This window comes from Tauraco erythrolophus, chromosome 13, assembly GCF_009769465.1.
Source record: "Tauraco erythrolophus isolate bTauEry1 chromosome 13, bTauEry1.pri, whole genome shotgun sequence".
NCBI classification, from domain to species: domain Eukaryota; kingdom Metazoa; phylum Chordata; class Aves; order Musophagiformes; family Musophagidae; genus Tauraco; species Tauraco erythrolophus.
Window position 1 is genome coordinate 7,266,169 of NC_141477.1, and position 21,491 is coordinate 7,287,659.

The 21,491-nt window shown below is 47.5% G+C and overlaps 2 protein-coding genes across 2 annotated transcripts in view; one reads left to right on the forward strand and one right to left on the reverse strand.

Moving 5' to 3' along the window:
- F9 (coagulation factor IX) lies at positions 1-13,820 on the reverse strand. Its single transcript, XM_009990183.2, has 8 exons — positions 13,754-13,820; positions 10,512-10,675; positions 10,151-10,175; positions 8,541-8,654; positions 6,692-6,820; positions 4,384-4,622; positions 3,474-3,591; positions 1-548 (listed from the first exon to the last, which is right to left on the reverse strand). Exons 1-8 carry the CDS (start codon positions 13,818-13,820, stop codon positions 1-3), a joined length of 1,404 nt encoding a protein of 467 aa, XP_009988485.2.
- The window catches only part of FGF13 (fibroblast growth factor 13), a 329,179-nt gene continuing 309,056 nt past the window's right edge, over positions 1,369-21,491 (forward strand). The window contains exon 1 of the mRNA XM_086619401.1: positions 1,369-1,445. The gene's annotated coding sequence lies outside the window, so the exon portion shown is untranslated. The remainder of the gene's footprint in view (positions 1,446-21,491) is intronic.

The window sequence follows — 21,491 nt, forward strand, 5'->3', positions numbered from 1 at the left end:
TTAGGTAAGCCTTGTGATGTCCTTTATCCACTTCAGGTACTTGGAGACCCTGGTGTAGATGCCATATTTACCTGGCTTGGCACATTCCTCGCCCCAGCTGGTGATCCCGGTGAGAAACCAGGTGCCCTCAATCTCGGTGGTGTAGGGACCTCCACTGTCCCCCCCGCAGGTGTCACTGCCCCCGGACGCGAAGCCCGCGCAGAACATGTTCTGCAGGATGGTGGTGGAGGTGCTCTTGAGGCAGGTCGGCCGGTCAACGAAGGGCACCTTGAGGACCTGGAGGATGGTGGCTGGCCGGCCACGGAAGAGTGTGCTGCCCCAGCCGCTCACCGTCCCCATCCCATGCTTCAGCAGGGCGTTGGTGAACTCCCGGTTGCCGATGCAGATGGGCGTGACGTAGCTGTTGAAGGTGAGCGGCTGGTCCAGCTCCAGGAGGGCGATGTCATTGTGGTGCTTGTTGATCGCAGCGTTGTACGTGGGATGGGGAAGGATTTTCACCACCTTACGCTGCTGCTCTGTGTTGTCTTCCTTGTTGGTGTTGTATTCACCTGCAGAGACAAGCATGGCTTGGGGTTGGGAGCCTCCACGGCTGGACCAGTGACCATGCCCTGACGGTGTGATGCCATACCAATGAGACACCAGCCCAGCTGGGTGATTGCAAAGGGATGAGTGCTGCACACCCCAGCCCTTGGGCTGCTCTGAGCTCACTCCTTGTCAAAGGGCCTTTGAGGTTCGCCTACGCCAGCATCTCCTTGGTCCCCGCAGCTGGCAACACCTGAACCCCCCAACATGACGCAAGGCCCATCAAGTGCCAAAGGTCCAGGTGCTATTTTGCCAAGGTTAGCAGCAATGTGGCTGTTCTGGGGACTTATCACCCAAAGAGATGTAAGGGGATGTTGCCCTAGCACCAAAGCAAGGAAAGCCTATAGAATTAAACTTTGTTTAAAATAAATCATTTATTAGCAAAAAGAAACCTGCATTTCCCTTTTCTAAAGCCACACATCCACGGGGCAGAATGAGGGGCCGGGGGCTACAAAATGCCACCCTTCCTGATGCTCACAGGTGTCCCTGAGTCCCTGCCACCACCCGAGGCTCAGCTGCTGGCGATCGCAGGTGATGGGTTTACTGGCAGCCTATTACCTCCCGTCCCCACCCGTGCAACAGGTAGAGGGAAGGGAAAGTGTTCTGTGACCTTGGGCTGGTGAACGGGCAGTGTCTGGCTCTGTCTGTAGCCGAATCCTCTCTCCTGGCCATGATCCGGCTGTGCTGAAGCCTCTCCACTGGGATGACTTTTCCCTCTTGCTTTCTCGCAGCCCAAGAGGCGCAGGGTGTGTTTAACCCCTGCTGTGCTATTTTGACAGGCTTTGCTGTGATCTCCAGGACACAACATCTCCTCTAAACAGCATCTGCAGCGTTCCTGGCCCTGGCAGTGCCCTGTGCCTGCTGTGTCCCTGCGAGGAGTGGTGCAGAGCCTGGCAGGGAGGTGAGGCAGCTCTCTGGGGTCACATTAATGCTGTTGCCTACTGAAGGTGAGTTTGAGGGCTGGGGCTGCTGATGTGCTCTGTGAGGGGTGGGTTGTTTATTTTGCAGTGGAGTATGAATGTCAGCTTCTTCTCGGGCTCTGTTTCTATGGTGTGAATGCAAGACAGATGTGGGGGAGACTTTCAGATGGTTTTTCTTCTGCTACAGCTGCTTCCTATTGCCGGGGAGCTGGAAATATGCTTCAGGGATGAAAGTGGAAAGGCAGAGAAGGAGAGGGGAGAGGAATGTTTCTTCCACACCCTGCTACTGATTTTTGGGCCTCCTAGGATGGTATATACTAAGCTGAACATTTAGTGTGAATGGATGTGGAGGACTGAGATGTTGCCCACGCTGCTGTGTCTGCGGTGCAGGTGTAAATTCAATAGTCCCTGAGGCCCTGCAAAATCGTGTTTTGCTTTCTTGACTTGCTGCCTGTCCAAAATCCCTCCCTGAAAACCCAGTGGTGGCACAGAGCAGTGTGAAGGTAGGGCAAGGGCACTTGGCTGAGAACGTTCCTAAATGGAGGAGGTGTGCGACGTGCAGAGAGAGCCCGACAGGAGAGGTGGTTTGCACACAGATGCAGCAAACATGAAACCTCTGCCCAGGTGAAGACATGCGTTTCTGGAGGGGAGATTGTTTTTGCACGGGGCCTTTCATACTTTCTCATGTTAGTGGGTGCAGGGCTGCGCTCTCGAGCAAAACTGCCTGAAAAGAGACAGCAAAAAATGTTGCATGCAAGCTGTGAGCCTCATCCTGCCAGCACTGGGCAGGTGGTGCCCAGCCCCATGGTCTCAACGGTCTGGCCAGGCACACCCAGGAGCTCGGCCACGTTAAGATGGAAGATGAAGATGCACCTAGAGCCCTCTTGATGAGCTTGTTTCTGTAGATATAAGCTCAGTGGTTCAGGGCTCGGGTAGAATGTCATTTTTGTCACTAATACATTTCGTAGTGTTTAAACAGAAAATGTGATTGATTATTCCATTCCTCCTCTGAGTGCTGCTCGTAGCGACTACTAACCCTGTCCCCTCCTCTACCCATCGGTGTAACCTTCCCACACTAGATGCTCACACAGTGGAGAAACAAATAATCTGGGGAAGCTGATGCTGCCATAGCTGCGACACGTGGCACCACGACGCTTGCCAGGGCCCGGCGCTGGGTTATCAGCAGGCTGCCCAGCAGGCAGGCTGGAACAGCTGGATGCCAAGAGTCGGAGGAAACACCATTTTTCAAGCAGACAAACATTTGTTTTGTAAAGTAGCAGCATCGCTTGCCATGTGGTCTGTCCACGCTGCCCCAGCCTAACTCCCCAGAGACCCTGCGGTAAAAGCACATCTCCCCCACTCCAGCTCAGTTTCTCTGCTTCAATCCATAAATTCTATTTCCTTCTAAAGATGTTAGGAGCTAAAGTCAGCTCTTTGTAAGGATGTAGTCAGATCGATGGAGCCCGTCTTGAATCAGCCACGCAAATCCATTCTCTGAGAGTTGTGTGAAAGCTTACTGTGACCCCCAAGAAGAACAGAAATTTCTAGCAAGGTCTTACATGGCCAGCAGAGATAAAAATCCATCACACCAGCTCATGAAGCACCATCTTAACTGAAGTCTATGGGGCTTTTAAGAAGCCTGGGGTGCTCCTTGGCTCAGGCGAAATTGCCTGTGGTTGGGTTGAGCTGTTTGCAGAGTGGTCCAGCAGCTCCGTGGCTTTGGGATTGAGGCCAGACCCAGGTCACTTCTCCCATTGGAGGTGGAGTTACCCGCAGAGACCAGGCTGCTGAAATGCTGCAATCCACAGAGTGCAACCAGGGCCTCGGTGCCCTCAGGCAACTTGTGCTGCATTGCTGCCCATCGTGGTGGTGTGGGTCCCAGGGTTCCATGCAATGCCCTGTGCCTGGCCAGGGCAAGCCCTGTCCCATGTCCCTCACCTGCGCTGGCCTGATGCCACCCCAGGTGCTCACCTGCCACGGCAGTGACGTTGTCGCCCGGCTGCAGGCAGTGCGCCGCTGTCACTACCCATTTCTCGTTGATGATGGACGCGCCGCAGAAGCCCACGCCGTGGCTGTTCACCAGATGAACCTGGGGGAGCAGAAGGAAATCACACCCGTGGGTTCGCCTGAATCGGTGGGAAAGAAGAGTGGGACATGGGGGTTTTGTTTGGCTGTAGGACAGGCTGTGTTTAGGTCGCACAGACCCAGTGATGCCAGAGATGCTGCTACTCGGGGAGTCCCTGCCCCTCCATCCCTGGCTCTGTCGTAGAGGGTGGCCAATGTTACCCTGTGTACATGTTAGTGGCCCGTTGCACTTCTCCTCCCTTTGCTGCCAGGCTGGGAGGACAGCCAGCCCCAAACAGAAACCTCAGCGTGTCCGGAATACAAGCACTTCCACACGTACCTCCTAGAAGTGTTTTGCCAGTGACTAGATCTTAACTAGGGACAAAATCTCAACTACTGCTTTAATTTGGGCGTCTAACTGACTCGGCACCAATGGGGCACAAGCTGGGATATCCGTTATGCTAAAACTTCTAATTAAATTGATCAACTGACTTAGTGGACTGTATTTAAATGAAGGATTTCTTTACAATTCACTCATTTTGTTCCTTTAGTGTGACATGGCTCATCTCTGTCTATCTACCTTGTGTTTTCCACATATTTACTCGTTTGATGCCTTGTTAGGCAGAGCTGGCTGTGTTTTAAAGAGCTCAATATCCATAGCGAAGAGGACGAAGCCCACCTAGACTTGAGATTTATTGCTAAACTAACCTCAGAGATGGGCTTTGGGTATGTAGAAGTAAAAAGATCTTGTGTTCAGAAGGAAATTAACAGAGAGGGATGGCTGGAGTTACAGGAGAGCTGCAGAAACAGCCAGTACCTGCCAGGGCACCTCGCCTTTCATGCTGTCTGATCCGCCGACAACCCGGGTGCCCGTCTTAATGATCGGTGTGATTTTCGTGGTGGCGGCGGTGCTGGTTTCCGTGACGTTGTCGAGCACCTCGTCATTAGCATTGTCAAGCTCATCAGCAGTGACGTTCCAGTGCTCAAAGGTGTTTATGGCTCGGGTGAGCTTGCTCTTGGCTTCGGGAGCCGTGATCCTCCCGCAGGGGTACGGCACTGGGAGAGAAACAGTTGCGGTTACGACTGGCTGCGCGTCACACTGAGAGTTAGAGCAATGGAAGGAGCAGGAGAGGGGGACAAATGCTGCCTTGTCCCAGCTCCCCGTTTTGGGACCAACACGGGAGATGCCAACTCGTGTATTCCCTGTGCAGACAGATGCCTGTGCCTTTGAGCAGCAGTGCGGGTGATACGTGAGAGAGACAAACGCACGAATAATTTCTGGGCTTTAGAAATGAGTCTTTTAAAAAGAAGAGAGCTTGTGAGAGAGAGAGCGCCCGTCTGACGGGACGGCGCAACTGGGCCGTTATCTCTCGGGATGCCGAGGTGCGTGCCTGGGAGGGCTGCTGGGGCAGGCAGCTGGGCGCTTGGCTGACATTTCCACCGCCAGTACCTCCAGCACAATAACAGTCCAGCTGGGAGAGGGCAGGAAATGATATCTGCCAATCGTACAGATAATCCTCCTTGGCACCAAGGTGAGGAAAACATTAATAAACTCTTTCTGAAGTTGTAGATTTCCTCTGTTAACGAAGATCTCATCTGCGGGCTCGTTGCAGACGAGCTCTTCCCATTTCTCTCCTACGCAGCGTGTGCCCAATTCCCGCTGACAGTGGCAGTCAAAATAGTAAATAGCATCAGGCATTGTCTTTCATCTGAAAAGCTTTCAACAGCACCGTGCAAACAAACATTAGTGTAAAATCAGATGTAAGTGTGGCCTATGGTGGTTTTTTTTTTTTTTTTTTGAACTGTAGGAGCAGGGCTCAATTAAGTGTTGAGTGATAGAAGTGCTACCTGTGGGGTTAGGCTAGGAAATGAAGGTTTCAGAGCCAGGAAACAGTAAGCTTTTGCAGGAAGGGCAATTACCCAACTTGAAAGATGATCTTACTGCTAACAGTAAAACTTTCTGGTCCAGTGAAAGTGATACAGCGTGTTGGGCAACACAGACCTGAGCTCTTAATGATCTCCATTAACAAAAGGACTCCCAACCTAAGAGACTTCCTATGCTGACTGCTGAAAGTCAGCGCTTCTAGGAGCTCAAACTGTTCCTGGCTGCAACTATCAGACCTTCAGAAACTAACTCACCTGTGCGGGTGCCTGCATGCTAGATTAGGTGTGCAAATCTGTTACTCTCAGGTGTTAGAAATATGGTAGCATCAAATGTTAAATTGAGCTTAGATGACAAAATATTTCTCTATTCAATCTCCTCTTTCCTCTGCCAGATGTGCTTCTGAAATGTTCCTGCCCAGTTAACTTGCTGTGTTGCGGTGGGTTGGGATTGCACATGTTGATGCAGTAAGAGGTGCTGTAACAGCCTAAGAGAGGAGTAAAGTTGGGGAATATAACAAGAAGCAGCTATTCTTTAGCCTTTTATGAAGTTGCAACCTCAAGCAATGCATGTCCCCTGCACCCCACCCAATACCACAAATAAACCACAGTCTACTTCCTGTTGAGGATCTTTGTGTGCAGATACATGCTGTTGGGAGGACAGCACCACCACAAAGCTTCACTTGTTTTCATCCAAATCAGGTAATTAGAAGACACTATGTGATGGCCAGCTGTGAAACGGACCATCAGGAGGATTTACAGTAAGAATGATTGTCTTTTGTTTTGAAAAAGCCCAGAGCATTCTTGATGTAGGATCAGGAAATAAACAGTAGCTCCTGCTGGAAGAACTTGAGAGTGAGGTCTGGCTGGATGGACACCAGCAAGTATTCTGATGTAGCTGAACATCACATTTCTGCCTCCAGAAAACTATTGATCCATATTTAGGGACATAAAATGGCTGCAAGTGGGAGAGGTCCCTATGCAAGCAGCCATCTGAAACAATCATTTGCCTTGTGAACAAATTCCTGGGCACCGACCCTCCTTCTCTACCCCCCTAGGCTTCAAGCCTGACCCTACATCTACCGTTGGGAAAGTGCAGGGTCAGGCTCTTTACATTTGCTAAGCAAGAAAATAAGGCTGGTTTCCAACAGGATATTGCATTTCTATGAGACTCATGTATCTAAAGCCAGGACAAGCCCTTGGAAGCTTTCACCCAAATCTCTTAAAAACAGTTTAAAATTAACCTGTAGGTTCACAGGACTTTCCATCTTCATGAAGTCTATAGCCAGCGGCGCAGGAACACACAACTTTCTGCGGCGGGTCATGCTTGCAAAAGTGCTTGCAGCCTCCGTTTTTAATAGCACAAGTGAAGTCTGAAAGAAATTAACATGAAACTGTGAAAGCCCTTTTGAAATACAACTGGTCAGAGATTTGTTGGGACTAGGGTCTTTGGACTCAGCCTATAACCCACTCTGGTTGTTCCAGACTGTGGAAAACAGATGCTTATTTGGAAGGAGAGTGTCCTCCTTCCAAATCCTAACCCCGCTCGCAATGAACAAGTGCCAGGTACCTCTTCAAGAAGGTGGGTTGAGGAACAGCCCTATGAGAGGTCCGGCCAAGCTCTGGCACAGCCTCCTACCTCCAACAGCTGCACGCTGTCTGAAATTTGGCAGCCTGACCACAAAGGACTCCTGCAAATATTTGGTTACGAGCCACGTGATTTCCCCACCATCGTGCTGCTTTCCTCCCCCGTGTGCTTATGGCAACCTAGCCCTGGTGTGGATGCTAGCAGAGAACGCCGTGGGTCAAATGGGAGCAAACCCTGAACCCAAGAAGGGCTTTTTCCTGGGATTGTCACTGGGCTCCAAATTTAAAACCTCAAGCAAAGCCATATGTTCTTCCTGACGTACCAATAAATCATCGCAGCCTGACATGGAAGACCCGTTTCAGCAGGACATTTGATGAAACAGGTCCCAACCTGAGGCATTGTGAGATTCCCGTGACTTGTGCCTGTCCTCTCCCACCCCACCTCTTGCTCCTCTGTGGTGGGACCACCATCTCTTGGAGGTGGGAAACCACTAATCTGCAGACGCCCTTTTAATTCTCAGTGAGTTTTCAAATAACTTCACAGCAGATTAACTCCACTCCTACTTCCTCAAGGACACCTCCCTTCCTGTAGCCATTTTAATGCCATCATTTACTATTTTTGCAGAGCTTCTTTTCACGCCTCACTTCTAGTTCTATTTTTGTTCCTGTCTCACTTCGACAAGAAATCTGCAATGAGACTATTTAAATTTGATGCAGCTTTGAAATGCTCTTTTTAACATACACTCCTCTCTTGCCAGCGCAGAAGCACAACTAGAAAGAGAATCTTTTATTAGTGCAGCGAGTCTAGCACATTATGCGAGCCACATATTCCCTGATTATACTACAAATATAAGAGCTGAATATCCCTCTTGCTTAAATTATCAACCGTTTGGTTTTCATAAATTCCTCCACCCATCAGGAAAATATTTGCCTTTTGTTTGCCTTCAGAATCAAGGTCGCTGGTGATAATTGTAATTATGAATTTAGCGGAGTGCCATTGAGAGGAGGTTGTGACAATCCTGCCCTGCTCAGCACCTGCTGCCCAGCCTGGCAAGAGGAATGGAGAGGGGGAGTGAGAGCATGGGGGCCCAATCCAGCTCGATGGAACACTGTTGCTTTCAGCAGGTGAACATTTTGTCCCTGATTGATGAGCAGTCCCGGAAAGGCTTATGCTGGGGAGATAAAGAAAGGTCTCTGTGTCAACATTTGTGCTGGCCACTGAACAAAAGACCTTGAGACTGAGTCTCTGTTGAACCCTGCGTGAGAGCAGGAATCTCAGTGCTCAGCAGAGGTGGAGCTGGGGATCCACCAAGGACAGGAGAGGACAGAGCGTGTCCCCCAGTAATGCCGTTGCCAACAGGCTGAATTTGCCCCTTCATGCAGAGCCGTACAACGGCAAAACGTGTCTGAAACAGCCCTCTAGTAGGATGGAACTCTATGCTCACTTTGATTCAATGGGATTTCAAGTAGGGTAGAACAACCACAGGACCAGCCCCTGGTACATACCTATCTCACAGTTTCTGCCTTCATACCCAGGTGGGCACCAGCACACGTAGGAACTTACTGCATCCTTGCAAACAGCTCCGTTTTTGCATGGATTGGGGTCGCACTGATCTCCATCTTGGAGAGAAGACAGAAGAATTAACAAAAATGAATGTCCACCATGGCTGGGGCTGACCAAGCGCTGAAGCCTTGCTCTGTGCAAGCCTCCTGTTAAAGATGGATAACAGACTGTACACCTTCCTTCTTTTTAATGGAGAATAAGTCAGATCCTGGCACCCGAGTGCTCAACAGGCATCAGCGCTGCGGTAACATCGACAGCAGTGCTTTGCTTTGCCCAGAGTCCTAATTATGTACCCTGTCCCATGTTGATTAATTCTGATTGTTTCAGCAGAATTCCTTTTCAGTCTGCCTCATGCAATGTCTCAACAAGACCTCATGTCTTGGCCAAGTTAGACAAAGTTAGCAGGTTTGCTTCCTCAACAGTGGTTAGGATTTCCTAATCTGAGTTATTTTAATGTGTGATCTGATCTAGGTGGTCCTGCTCAGGCAGGGGGATTGGACTAGATGATCCTTTGAGGTCCCTTCCAATCCCTAACATTCTGTGATTCTGTAATACTACTGTCTTTGTTGTCTGAAGGTCTGGCCCTCTCCACCTGGGTTTGGAGACGTCTCTGTGTATTAGGATTGAGATCCTTAGTCGTTGCTCTTTCTAAATCTTATACTACTAACAACTGGTCTAGATATTTCTTTGCATGTCAAGGCTTTTATTTTCACAGTTGCCTACAGCTGAGTAGCTGAGGCTTTAATAAAAACACCCAGTATTGTGAAATTGGTGATCTAACCTTTTGGAAGAGTAAATCAGTGACGTTAAATTACAGGGAAGTGCTTTTTGAAATTATTATGCAAAGGCAAGGAGGAAGGGGAATGTCTTGACACATTTGTGTCCTGCCAGTAAGCGTGACTGTTAATGGTGCTTCCAGGAATGGGCTGGAGTGAAAAACGCAGGTGGCAAACAGGGACAAAATGGTTTTGTCTTGTCTAAGGGACGGTGTCAGGGTTTGCACATAAGGTGTGGATAGCGGCTGTTGTTGCTGCCTGGTGAGGGCAATCGGGGCTTGGTACCATGTGGGTACTGTGCAAGGGGTGAGCACCTTGGATGATAGAGGAATACATGGCATTTATTGGTTTTGAAGAGCTAATTGGTTACAGTGGCAGGGAAACAAATGCCATGTTGAGTTTCATCCGTTGGTTTTTCAGAGAACAGTCCTACAATGCAAATGTAACTTTTTTATTTTATAGTCTGGACTGAATAATCTGAATTATTTAAGGCTTTTTTAGTGAGATGTTCTGGGCGCTTCGCCAATTGATCAGTGGGCTCTGTGAACTGGTTTTGCTCTGTGAGGTTTTAGAAGTTTGTTCAAAAAAACCTGCTTGAATGAAGAAAATGTTAAGTAACTTGTTTTGACTTGAAATTGCTATACAAACAAGACGGGCCCGAACTGGGTGGCTGCAGGATTTAGGGTGCATTGACTCTGTTGTTTCAATAAACATCTCCTACTCATGGACTGAGAGATGAATATTATGCATTTGAACATGAAGAAAACAGCTCTTACCAATATATGTTTTCCAAAACTCCATCTGCAAAGAAAAAAAAAAAAGAAGTAGCTTCCTTTGGTTTCTAATTTCTGGGCACCACAGGAGCAAAGGGATGACTCCAAAGCTAAAGCAAAAGACTTGCAGGGAAACAACCAGCTCCGTAATCTCAATGGTGACCAACAAACCTTTAAATGAGTTCCCCAGCCCAGCTGATGGATCACAAACGAGAATAAACCACAACAGATGCTGCTCTTGGTCCCTGCAGGTTTCCCCTTTCTGTTCCCTCCTCCTTCCCCCTCTGCCTTGTGCCTTGAAAGGCTCATGGAGGTGCGGGCTGGGGGGAACGAGGTGCTGCCATTTTGCAGGGGTGATACGCACTGTTTTCTCCGTGTTTTCAAACACTTCTCGGGCTTCTTCGAAGCTGCATTTTTCTTCTATGCATTCTCTCTCGAGGTTCCCAGGAATAACCTCTTCCAGTCTGTTTGAATTGGCTCGCTTGTGCCTCTGCAGAACTGAGCTCGCCTCTTTGCTCTTGATGAAGACTGCAATTTGAAAAGAAATAGGGGCTAGAGAGAAACACGTGCTGTCGTGCGATGCAGCTGGGATGGGCTGTCAGGGCTCTGTTCTCCCAGAAAGCAAGCCCTTTTTGTGGGTTTACCCCGTGGCTGGGGACGTTTCAGGAGTGTTATCATCTGCTTGAGGTTTCTTTGACGTCTAACTTAAGTGCAATCCAGAGGATAAAATCTGGAGAACCAAGAGTCGAAGTAGTCGATGGACAGAAATGACTGATGGCAAGAGGGTGATTAGGAGAGCTGAAGTTTGACACTTAAAATACCCTAAAGCAGATGGTGTGAGTATCTCCTATCATAGATGCACAGCCTGGAATAAGCTACTTGAGAGGAGACAATAACAGGCATTTTCATGCTGTTCCTTGGTGAGGTCTTGTTTGGATAAATAAATTGTCCTGCTTTAACCGTCTCTGCCTGTTTTGGCTGTGAAAGACTGTTTGCCTCTGCAAGCAGCTGCAGCCCTTGGAAGCCACTGGCCTTTTGCTTCTCTCCCTGCTCCTCACCCTTGTCCATGTGCCGGAGTACCACTGTTCCTGTGGCCATGCCATCAGGAGGGGTGACATGAGCCCTCCTCACCCCCTGGCTCAGGTCATGTCAACGAGGTGGTGTCCATCCACCTTCAACTTGCTGGCCAAGCTCCTGAGCAGAAACCACCAGCGGAGAGCTGCTGCCACTGCAGGGACCCCCAGTCTAGGCGGGATGACCGCAGTGGCCACCAGCCTCCCCATGGTGTTTGCCTGGTGAAGAGCACAAGGACATGCAGTCCCATCATGATGCTACCACGAATGCTCTCCTGGCAGGACCATGCATCCCATCAGCAGGGTCAGCTGCAGATGCCTCCCGGTAGCAGCCACCCAGCAAGGTGGCCACCATCCTGATCCACCTCTCAGAGATCCTCACCTGTGCTGAGCACTCTTCCCCTATTCTACAGGTCTAAAAAAGGAGCTTTCACCCAGAAGAGCTTCCTGCTTTGCCTCCCCAGCCTCTCCTCTCTCTTCACCCTCCCTTAGCGCTTGCAGCCATGTCCCTTTTTGTCACCAGATGGCATGGTGGAGCAGCTCTTCTCGGAGCTGCTGGTGGCCACCCAGGACATAGACACTTTTCTGGGTGCTCTGTGCTGGAAGGGGTTCAGGCACCTGTGGGCCTGGCCCCTCTAAGGGTTAAGGAGATCGTAAGCCCAGCCAGACAGGCAGAAAGGAGAGCGTTGTTGTGTTGTTCCTTCCAATGGCTAACTTCTGCTCTTGACCCAGAGCAGATCCCAGCCTCTCCGAAACCACAGAGGATCGGTTTGGTGGAACTCTCATGAGCCCAAAGGGGTTTGCTCTGATCTATGCCATGTCACTGACAGTGTAACCAGCCCCTTCACCTGGAGATCTCTGCAAGAGACTGAACTAATTGTTTTTGCAATGCTTTTAACCAAGCTGACACCTCTGCCCTCCTCATGTGAGTATGCTTTCGGTTAAAAACGGAGTGCATCAAAATTCTGACCTTAATCTAATAGTTTGGCAGTAGATATTGATGGGTAAAGCACTGACCTCTGAAGAAGCCAGGCTTAATTCAAACACTGCAGCTCCTGTGACGTGGCTGGTCCCCTTCCAGGGGTTGTGATTTGCGTGTGGAACATGAGCTCAGACCCCTAAGTGAGGCTCCTCAGCTGAGCAGGGGGCTGAGAGTGTGGAGGCACCAAGGAGAGGCTGGAGGAGACATGCCCCCTTCTCCCCATGGCATGGGTGCAGCCTCCAGCTTGTCCCCAAGCTGGGCAGAAAATGCTCAGGGGAAAACGATGGAGCAGCCTTCCTCGGTGTGTAACCCTGGTGGGTTCCCCGCATGCTTCGTGCCTGGGGAACCCAAGGTGGGCACAGCCACACATCTCCCTGTGTGATGTGAGGCAATGGCATTAGAACCACTTCTTCCTTTCTTCCCAGTGGCCAGGCACCTGCCACAATTAATCCGTTGAAGGGAGAGAACTCATTTTAATGAATGCAGCTTTGCCTCCGTCAGATCCCTCCAGGCTTTCTCAGTTGCTTACTGATCCCACATGTGGCTCTACAAGCAAAACTTGAGTCGAACTGAAGGTTGCAGGCCCCATGGGGTCACAGGCGTGCTACTCACCCTGCCTGGAAACCATCCTCACACCAAGAATATACTCACACATGGCTCATCAACTTCTGAACTGGTATCTGAGAGAGTGAGATGGGTGGGTCTCTGGGCCAAGGGGCTGTGGGGGCAGACCTGTCCTGCCACCTGGGTATAGCCTTTTCTAGGAGGTACACCTGAGCAGGTGGTGGTACAAGTATGAGATTCTGGTCATTTTTCATTGCTAAGCAAACATTTTGGAAAGAAACCTCTTTTTTACTGTTGCAACTGTTACTTGCAACGTTTTACTGAAAGAAGAAAGGCCAGCCGTGCACCAAACAAGTACTCACACTGGATGTGACCCAGCCTCTGCTGGAACTGTTGCTGCTACAGATAAATCAAGCAACAGCCTGCATTACTATGTGTGATTGCCCACATCCATCAACTGCTCTGTCTTGTCTACAATTTTGGCTGCATCTTACAGTCTTTGTTAAATTCGCGCTGGGTTTGGCTTTTAACAATTCTTGCAGTGGCAAATCCAGTGGCTGTTCTACGGATGTGAGCACTTGTTTCTACTCCAGGACAAAGCAGTGGCACACGCAGAGGGGTGGATGTTACTCCACCAGCGACGCTCTCCCCTTTTTTTCCTTCTGTGTGTGGGCACATGCCCTCTAAAATGGCTGAATCAAGCTCTGAAAGCTGAAAATCTGCACAAATTTAAGAAAAATCCCATTCTTAAAATTAATCCCTGTGACACATTCTGCATAAAATCAGCATAAAAACTATTTCATCCCCAAGAAAAGAACCAGAGCTTTAAAGAGAGGAGCTATGAAACGATCAATCCCTCTGAGCTATCATCTCTTATGAAACTGCACAAACTGTCCCACCATCAAGTGACAAACCGTCTCTTCATCTGTGACAGTAACCCCACCACCCTCAAAAGTGAAGGACTTTCTAGGTTTCAAATGAACCCACCTGTACTTTCGGCACCAAGACAAGCTCCCAGAAGACAAATGAAGAGTAGGAGGGGGATATTTGCCATCTTCTTCCCACTACCCAAACCTCTCGCTAACAAATTGTTCGGGTGGTGGAGCTCAGTCGATAGTTCCAAAGTGCAAGTGCTTGTTTATTTACTCTGAGTAACCCTTTAATTTAAGGTCCCCAGATGTGCCAATGCTGAAGCTGGAAATGGCAGGATGGGTGTTACTGGAAGGGGCATGTCCACGTACAAGAACCTGCTAGGTATTTGCAGTTCTTGGGCTCATCTTCTGCCCTGTAGGATATTACTGCCATGTTTAGGGGTTGAGCATGGCACAAGAGTAAATTAATTCAGGTTCAGTGAGCCTTTTCAAAGCACTGGATTTGCCATTCCTATCCAGGTGATGTTGCTGGCCAAGTAAAAGTCCACAGTAGCATTTTCAAAGGCTTCACCATGGTCCATGTTTCATCCAAAAGAGCTGGCACAATTCCCTCGAAGATGACCCTACAGATGATGTTTCCTCTTCAGGACCAGAGATCCTTGGAGCAGTGCTGCCAGCCAGCACTGTGTGGTCCCAGGTGGGTTATCTAATTAAAAATCTGGATGAAGTGAAATGCGACTATTGGTTCGTTATCCAGATCTGCTGGGGCAATCCCTGGAAACACATGGAGTTTCCCAGGTCCTTTGCTTGAGACCACAGGAAGGAACCTGCTACTCGGTGGCTTGGACAGTGGGCTGGTGTAGGGATGGGCTGGTAAAATGTCAGCTCTGGAGCAGGAAGAGCAGGCAGGCTCCTGGCTGCAGGGCAGCCTTTGCCCAGGGCAGGTTCACAGCTGCTCCTGATCCACACTGGCCAAAGAGCAGATGGAAAGGGAGAGAAGATAGAGAAAATGAAATAGGAAAAAAAGTGCATTTTCATATGAAACCATTCATATTTAATGGTGAGTTACTTACAACTTTTAAAACTCATTCCTTTCCTTTTTCTGACTTTCCCTTAATAAGAGCTATTTCAAGGTGAGTGATTGCTTTTGGGAAAATACTGAATACTGTAAAAAATTAAATGAAACATTCACTTCTGGAAAGGTCAAAAATCTCCCCCCTGCCCCTTCCTTCCTTGAGGAGTTGTAGGGAAAGTAGACCAAACTCATTCATCCTACTCTAGGAAGAGCTCATGGGCTTTCTGCCAACAACCTGTTCCTCAAAACCTGCTTCCCAGTTTCTGCTTCTCCCCCTGCTCGGCCGTGCACAGGGCAGAAAGGATATCCAGCATTGCACCTGTGCACATCTGGGGCCTGCAGCACTCTGCCCAACTGCAGAAAGGTCCCAGACAGAGGCATTTTAAAACAGAACTCCATTTCTGAGTGTGTTGTTGGTGCTCTTGCCTTTTGGTGTTGGCTTATGAGGAGCAGCAAGAGGCGAGCGGGCTCTGATGGCTTGTTAAAGCAGAAGAGCTAGAAGAGGGAAGCTGGCAGGTTTCTCTAGTTCCCAGCAAAACAAGATGGATATTCTGCTATCGTCAATGCAAGAGAATCCCACAGTGCGTTGCACGGCACCGCGAGTGCTCACAAACAGGCTAATACCATCCGGTGAGACGCGGGGTATGTTCCGTGTTGGATGTGCCTGCGTCTCGCAAGCTGGAGAGCTATTAGTTGCTACGAGGCTACAACAGCCCTTGGGTAGTTGTTAAAGTGTTTGCTTGAGCTTCTGAACCATAAATTCTGTGTGCTCAGTCCAAGAAATTAAAAATGTTCCTTCGTGGAGCAAATGGGAGAGACGTTTATGGTTGCGTGGGTATTTGGAGTTCCTTTTATGTGCGGAAAGGACCAATCGTCTGCAGGTAAATAGGAGATGCTGAATGTGAGTTACAGCTGTCTGAGATCCGTGTTGCCTAGGTGGAAAAAATCCTTTATTTTCCCTCTCTTGAGCAAACAAAAGGTCCCGAAACCTATAATTCATCTCCTTTCTTCTTGCTCCGTTTGAAATGATCTTTATTCATTACTGACAGTAGCTTTTATTATCAAATTTCCGTGGTAGATAAATGAGTTAGGATGAGGTAATGTGCTGTTGATGTAAATTGAATGCAAAGCGAAGAAGGTAATGATCATCTCTCATTTTCTGTGCACAAGAAAATGCAAATGTGAGAAAATAAATTGAGCTAAAATGCTGAAACAATACGTCTCCTATCAATAAAGAGGAGTGCAGAGAATAGCCTGCCATAACAAAGGATAATTAGAATCTCATTATTGTAAATATTTTACTTTAGAACATAGGTCAGCCAAATTATTTTTGGTTTATGGTGCATATTTCACATGTAATAGTATTCATAACATCATTGCTAATTAATTTTCATAGAAAATGCCAACGTTATTAGAATAAACAAGGCTATTAATACAAATAATTTCTATTGTTTACTACTATTGCTGTCGACTTCTGGGGCACTAAATTGAAAGCAAAGTGTTTCTCTTTATTTATTTTGCAAACAAAATCCCCAGAATTGTGATCCCCACCGTGGGCACTTTGGAGATGAAAGCTTTGCTGCTTAGGTGGATGACACCAATTAAATATTGGATCTGGGTTTATTTTGACTTAGTGTTCTATGCTCTCAAAAAAAGGGCCATTTAAAACACACACCCAAGTCATGTTCCTTCCTGTTAAAAAGGCTCTTTTCAGCAATGAGCTGTTAGGAGATGTCTCTTCTGGTTTGAGGTGTTAGGTTTGGGGCTTTTTTTGTTGAAATATCTCTTTTTTTCGTTGGAACAGAACCGTCACACGCATGTGGCTGCTGGGTGTGTGTTTGTGTCAAAAGCAGAAGGAGCTGGCAGGGCTGCGGGGCAGCGTGTTCCCGGCAGGGCCACCACCTCGGGCTTGGGGACAGCCTGCCTTTCGGAGAAGGTTTTTGCTGCAAAGTGAAATGAAGTCTATGAGAAATTAGAACAAAAAAGGAACATTTCCATTTTAATCTGATAGATTTTTAAAATTTTTTTTTTAAATGTGCTCTGGCTGCACCGATCAATAATGTTAAAGAGCCTGATGGCTTGAGGATCTTGTTAAAGGATTGTTCATAATCTCCCTTGTCTCCAAATGTAGCCTTTTAAGCAAAAAATCCTTGCTGAAAACCTTAACCAAATTGCAATTTACGCTTGTCCTCTAGACAGCTATGGCAAGTAATCTTTCCTTAATCAACAGCAAATAAGCTATTTCTGCAAAAATAGGGAAAGTAACACTTCATCTTTTTTTTTTTTTTTTCCTCTCTATTTGATTACTTTGAAGTCCCTGGCTTTTTCTGGAGCAATAATTGTGGGAAGTTATCCAAACATAGAGGCAGCATAGCCACGGAGCTCTTTGCAGTGCCTATCATTCTGTTGTACTGATTAGTATACTGGAGAAAGTACCAATTCTGTTAAAAGTCCCAGAACACCTGAAGATACTAAGGTGTGTTTTGGATATCGGTGGCGTTAGTGGCCTACCCCAGGTGAGGATGTGCCCTCAGCTTTCACAGGTGGGATGCAGAAGCCTTGACCCCATGGCGGTTGCTCTGGGCCGATGGGATCGCAGGCACAGGGAGATGCTATCGATGACTTCAAATCTGTGCTGTGAGAGGAGAGTTCAGGAAAAAAAAGGAGGTGGATGGCTTGGTCATGTGCAGTGACAACCAGGACCAACTCTGCAGTGATGGTAGCATATGGTTTATGCAGGAGTAGTGTTGTCTCACAGTTCTCCCACCTCTGAAAGCCTCTCTCCTACTCCCTCTATCCATCCCAGGGCTTTCAGTTCCTGTGCTGGGCATTTTTCTTCCACTTTTATGCCAAGGCTTCAATACTTGTGCCAAGAAACAAGCTCCCCTTGCTGAATTCCCTCCAGACACATCCATTGCAGTTATCACTTAAGCTTCGTCCCTCCCATTTTATTCAGTTTTTAATTAAGACTCCTGAACAGGAGCGCAGAGCAAACTCTGCTTTCATCTGGGAGATACTGTGGCTGTGAAATATTTACAGGAAGTAAATAACTGTCAGAAAGTAAATAAGTCCCTGACTCTACACGAGTGTAAAAGTGCTTTGAAATGGTCTCATTCGAATAAAAGCTCCTCATGTTGAATGGCAGTAAGAAACAGCAACACAGACAAAAACTTCCCAATAGAGAAGGTAAACACACTTACTAATTCATGGAGCAGCAGGTTTCACAGCAGCAGCTTTAATATCTTTCTTTGCAGTTTGATTTAAAATAGGCCAGATTAAAAGGAAATCTAGATTTGGTTTGGTCATCACCTTTTCAGAAAGCGGAGTGCAAACATGGGTAGACGCTCTGTGCTGCTGAAGTTATTCTAAATTTAGACTTGGCCATCTCCACTTCAAACTCTGGATAAAGCAATGGAACAAAGCTTGGAGGAGGCAGCAGCTCTTGCAGGTTTTGATAGGTCAAGTAGATCACCAAGCTCAAACATCATTGTACAGAGCAAGAACTAAGTCAAATATAAGCTCAAAAGCTGGCTTGCCGCTGGCTGTGATTGTGGTTCCTCCTGCCCCAGGCTTGCTGATGTGAACATGACTTCTGGAAGTTGCTTTGCAAGAGATCTCTGAAAGATGTTTGTTTCTCCTCCAGCAAACCCATTGCTCCCATCTGCTGATGGTATTAGTAGTGCAGTGTCCTAAAGAAATACTCCTGAACCAGGACTCTGTTTACAGAAACAGGTTAACTCCAGCTAGTGGCATCCAGATAAGCAGAGGGAGCTTGTTTCCTTCTTCACTCATGGGAAAAGATTCATCCTGCCTTGCTGCAATGCCTGTTGTTGGAGGAGGAAGGTGCGTCTCTTGTTCTCTGCCTTTCTGTTTACTAGAAAAGGAGCCTTGATTGAAAGCCGATGCTATATGTCAAAATTTATTTTTGGATGGTAAAAGCCAAGGTGAAACGAGTCTCAACCAGCACACCCAAACCCACCATAGTCAAAGCCCTTGCACTTAACTCCATACTGAGCTTAAATGAATAATATTCAATGTTCTCACTTTGCTCGTTTTCTACATCAACGTTTGTGACTATGCCTTTGTTGATTTTCTTTGCCTTAACAATATTCCATCTGAAGCTTCTATCTTTTCCTTGTACCAGGGCATCCTTGTGCCCTATTTGCCTTCTCCACCTCCCTTTCTTTCTACTATCTTTATAATGTGCCTTCTTGCCCTTTAGGGACCAAGCTCTCTGTGGTATTAACGTTAAAATCTAAGGGGAGCATATGCAGAGAAAAGGTAAGCATATTTCTAATCTGTGTCCCTACTTGATACCACCAGCCAGCTCCCTGAGCTGTAGGTACTTGAAGCAGTGGCACTCAAAGCTTGTCCTCTGCTTAACAAATGTGGTCTTAGAACACCCCTTCCGGCTGATTGACTTGGGAGGGAACTGGAAAAGCTGAGAGCCCTCCCCATAACTGTTGGACCTGCTGCAAGAGGCAGTCGGTATGTTGATGTATTCAGAGAAAGGGACCTCACAGTCTTGATTATCTGCTCATATCAACACATACAATGGAGAAAACCATCACTTTGGTTCCAGAGGGAGACACTGTAATTTTTCTCCTGAAATCCCAGGACTGTCAGAGGTGTATGATGTGGTGAATAGTTAAAACTGAATTGGCCTTTCTAGTGACTCTGCCCTACTTGGGTTTTCTTTTCTGTTCCCCTGACCGAATGCCCTGGTGTACTTTTCTTGCTAACAGTGTTCGCTAACGGATGGTTGGATGCCCAGATCTAACGAAGCCAACAGTGCTCTGCTGTGAAGGTTAATTTGCAGCCAAGTTCACCAAGAGCACTAGCCAAACTCCTCTGCGCTACTTGGGCACTATTTTGAAAATTCAAGGATGGTAGTTGTGTACCCAGTGGTTGCTTCAGAGGGGTGATTTTCACTAGTGTACAGTGGAATCACCTCTCAGATGGAGGAAGGAACCTGCTGACATAAAGATCTGCTGTGACTATTTACAGGTGGGCTTTCCAGTCTCTGGTGCTAAGAAGGCACAGAAGCTTGGGTTCACCTTTCTGAATTTAATCTCCTACCTCAAATTGCTAAGTCTGGGACTGCAGGCTCTGTAGTTGCAGGAAAGAGGTACTTCTAGAGGCTCAGAAACCCAAAAGGTCAGACCCTGGCGATATGGCTGGGCTCCTAAATGCCTTCCTCCCTGTGTTGACTTCACAGGGAATGTACACACCTGTGCTCTGAGTACAATGAGAAAGTGACACCTCAGTGTCAATATGTGTTTGGTGCCTGTAGAGTTGCTGTGTCAGGCCTAGACTTTGTTCAGAAGATACTGGGAGCCTTGATAGTAAAAGGACGGGTGGACAGCAGGATAGAAAGGGGCAGATGAGGGCCGTGAACCTGAGGTGACAGTACAGAATGCTTACAGGTGCTTAATTGGAATTGCACTGGTTGAACGTCTAGTTGAAGGTGCTGGTTTAAACTTTATTGCAGGTGTCCTGAGAGTTTTGCATTTAAACTAGTACAAAGTAATCTTAAGAAACAGCCTTCCTGTCCTTCCTTAGGAAAATTCTCTCTTGCCCTCTTTGCAATTAAGGTTGTATGACTAGTTATGAATATACTGATTGAGTTGAGCCATATTGTAAACTTCTTAAACCAAGTGAAATATCTCACATACATGGAAATACAACCAGTTAAAAGATGCAATGTCTAATATATGACACACTCTTTCTAAATTAGATTCATCTCTTTGAAAAAATGCATGAGTTCCACAGCTCAGGCTTAGATCATAATTTGAAATTGCAGAGGATTATCTTAGAAATCACAAAAAGCATCTCCCAGGGGTTTTTGATGGGTGCTTCTTCACATCAGCTTTTTATCTTGAAAGCTGTGTCAAACCCATGGAAACATGAAGAGTTTGTGGCGTGTACTCCCTCTAAAAAGCATCACAGCTCCCAGCTATGAATCCTGATTCGACAGGTAAATGCTATATATGCTCTTCCTGTAAATGAATATGGGCCTGAGTGTTTCTTCTCTTCAAGACTTTGAGCTTTCCAGCTAAGGTTGCACTGTGCAAGGAATGCAGGATGGGAACACAATTCATCTTGCTCAAGTTGTCCAAGTACTGCTGACTTCATCTTGATCTTCTTGTAGATTTAGGGCCAAATTCTGTCACCCATTCATGCCAGCATGATTTGATTGACTGGAATGGGGCTGCGGGTTTGGCTGTCTCTTAATGGGCCACCTTGCTGCAAAGCTCTGTGAACTGGGAGACTGGTGCCATGATAGCACTGGCTGTCTCAGTCCTTGGATGAAACTAGGCTAGTAGGTAAACCAGCAGGACTTCCCAAACAACAGTCACACCGACCCTGCCGGCAATCTGTGCAGTGAACCTGTGAGGACCTATCCTCCCCTCAGCAGCTTAGCCAGGTCACCACCACTGAATGGTCTCCATTTCTTTTTTCTCCTAATATTTTCTCCTAATATTTTCTCCGATTGGTTTGCTGTGGTGTCTGAAGCATGCTGAGAACTTCCCAGGCACGCAAGAAGGGACTGTGTGTGCCAAAGGAGAGCTTCACAAGGGACACAGTAGGTAGAGACCGGGGATGTGAGACTTCATAAATCACCAACCTTAATTACTTGCAGCCTGGAAAAAATGAATGGAGAGATGTACTCACAGAGTGGAGACTTCGGGGGAAGTTCATGCACTAATCCATAAAAGCCAACGACTCTATTTGTGCCTTGCACAAGTGACTGGAGGCAACTTCCCCAGGAGCCCCT

Coding starts and splice junctions, on each gene's coding strand:
- F9 (XM_009990183.2), bottom strand. CDS start 13,820: ATGGCAAATATCCCCCTCCTACTCTTCATTTGTCTTCTGGGAGCTTGT. Junction 10,176..10,511: donor TTGAAAACACGGAGAAAACA/GTGCGTATCACC, acceptor TTTTCTTTGCAG/ATGGAGTTTTGGAAAACATA. Junction 549..3,473: donor CAACGTCACTGCCGTGGCAG/GTGAGCACCTGG, acceptor TTGTCTCTGCAG/GTGAATACAACACCAACAAG.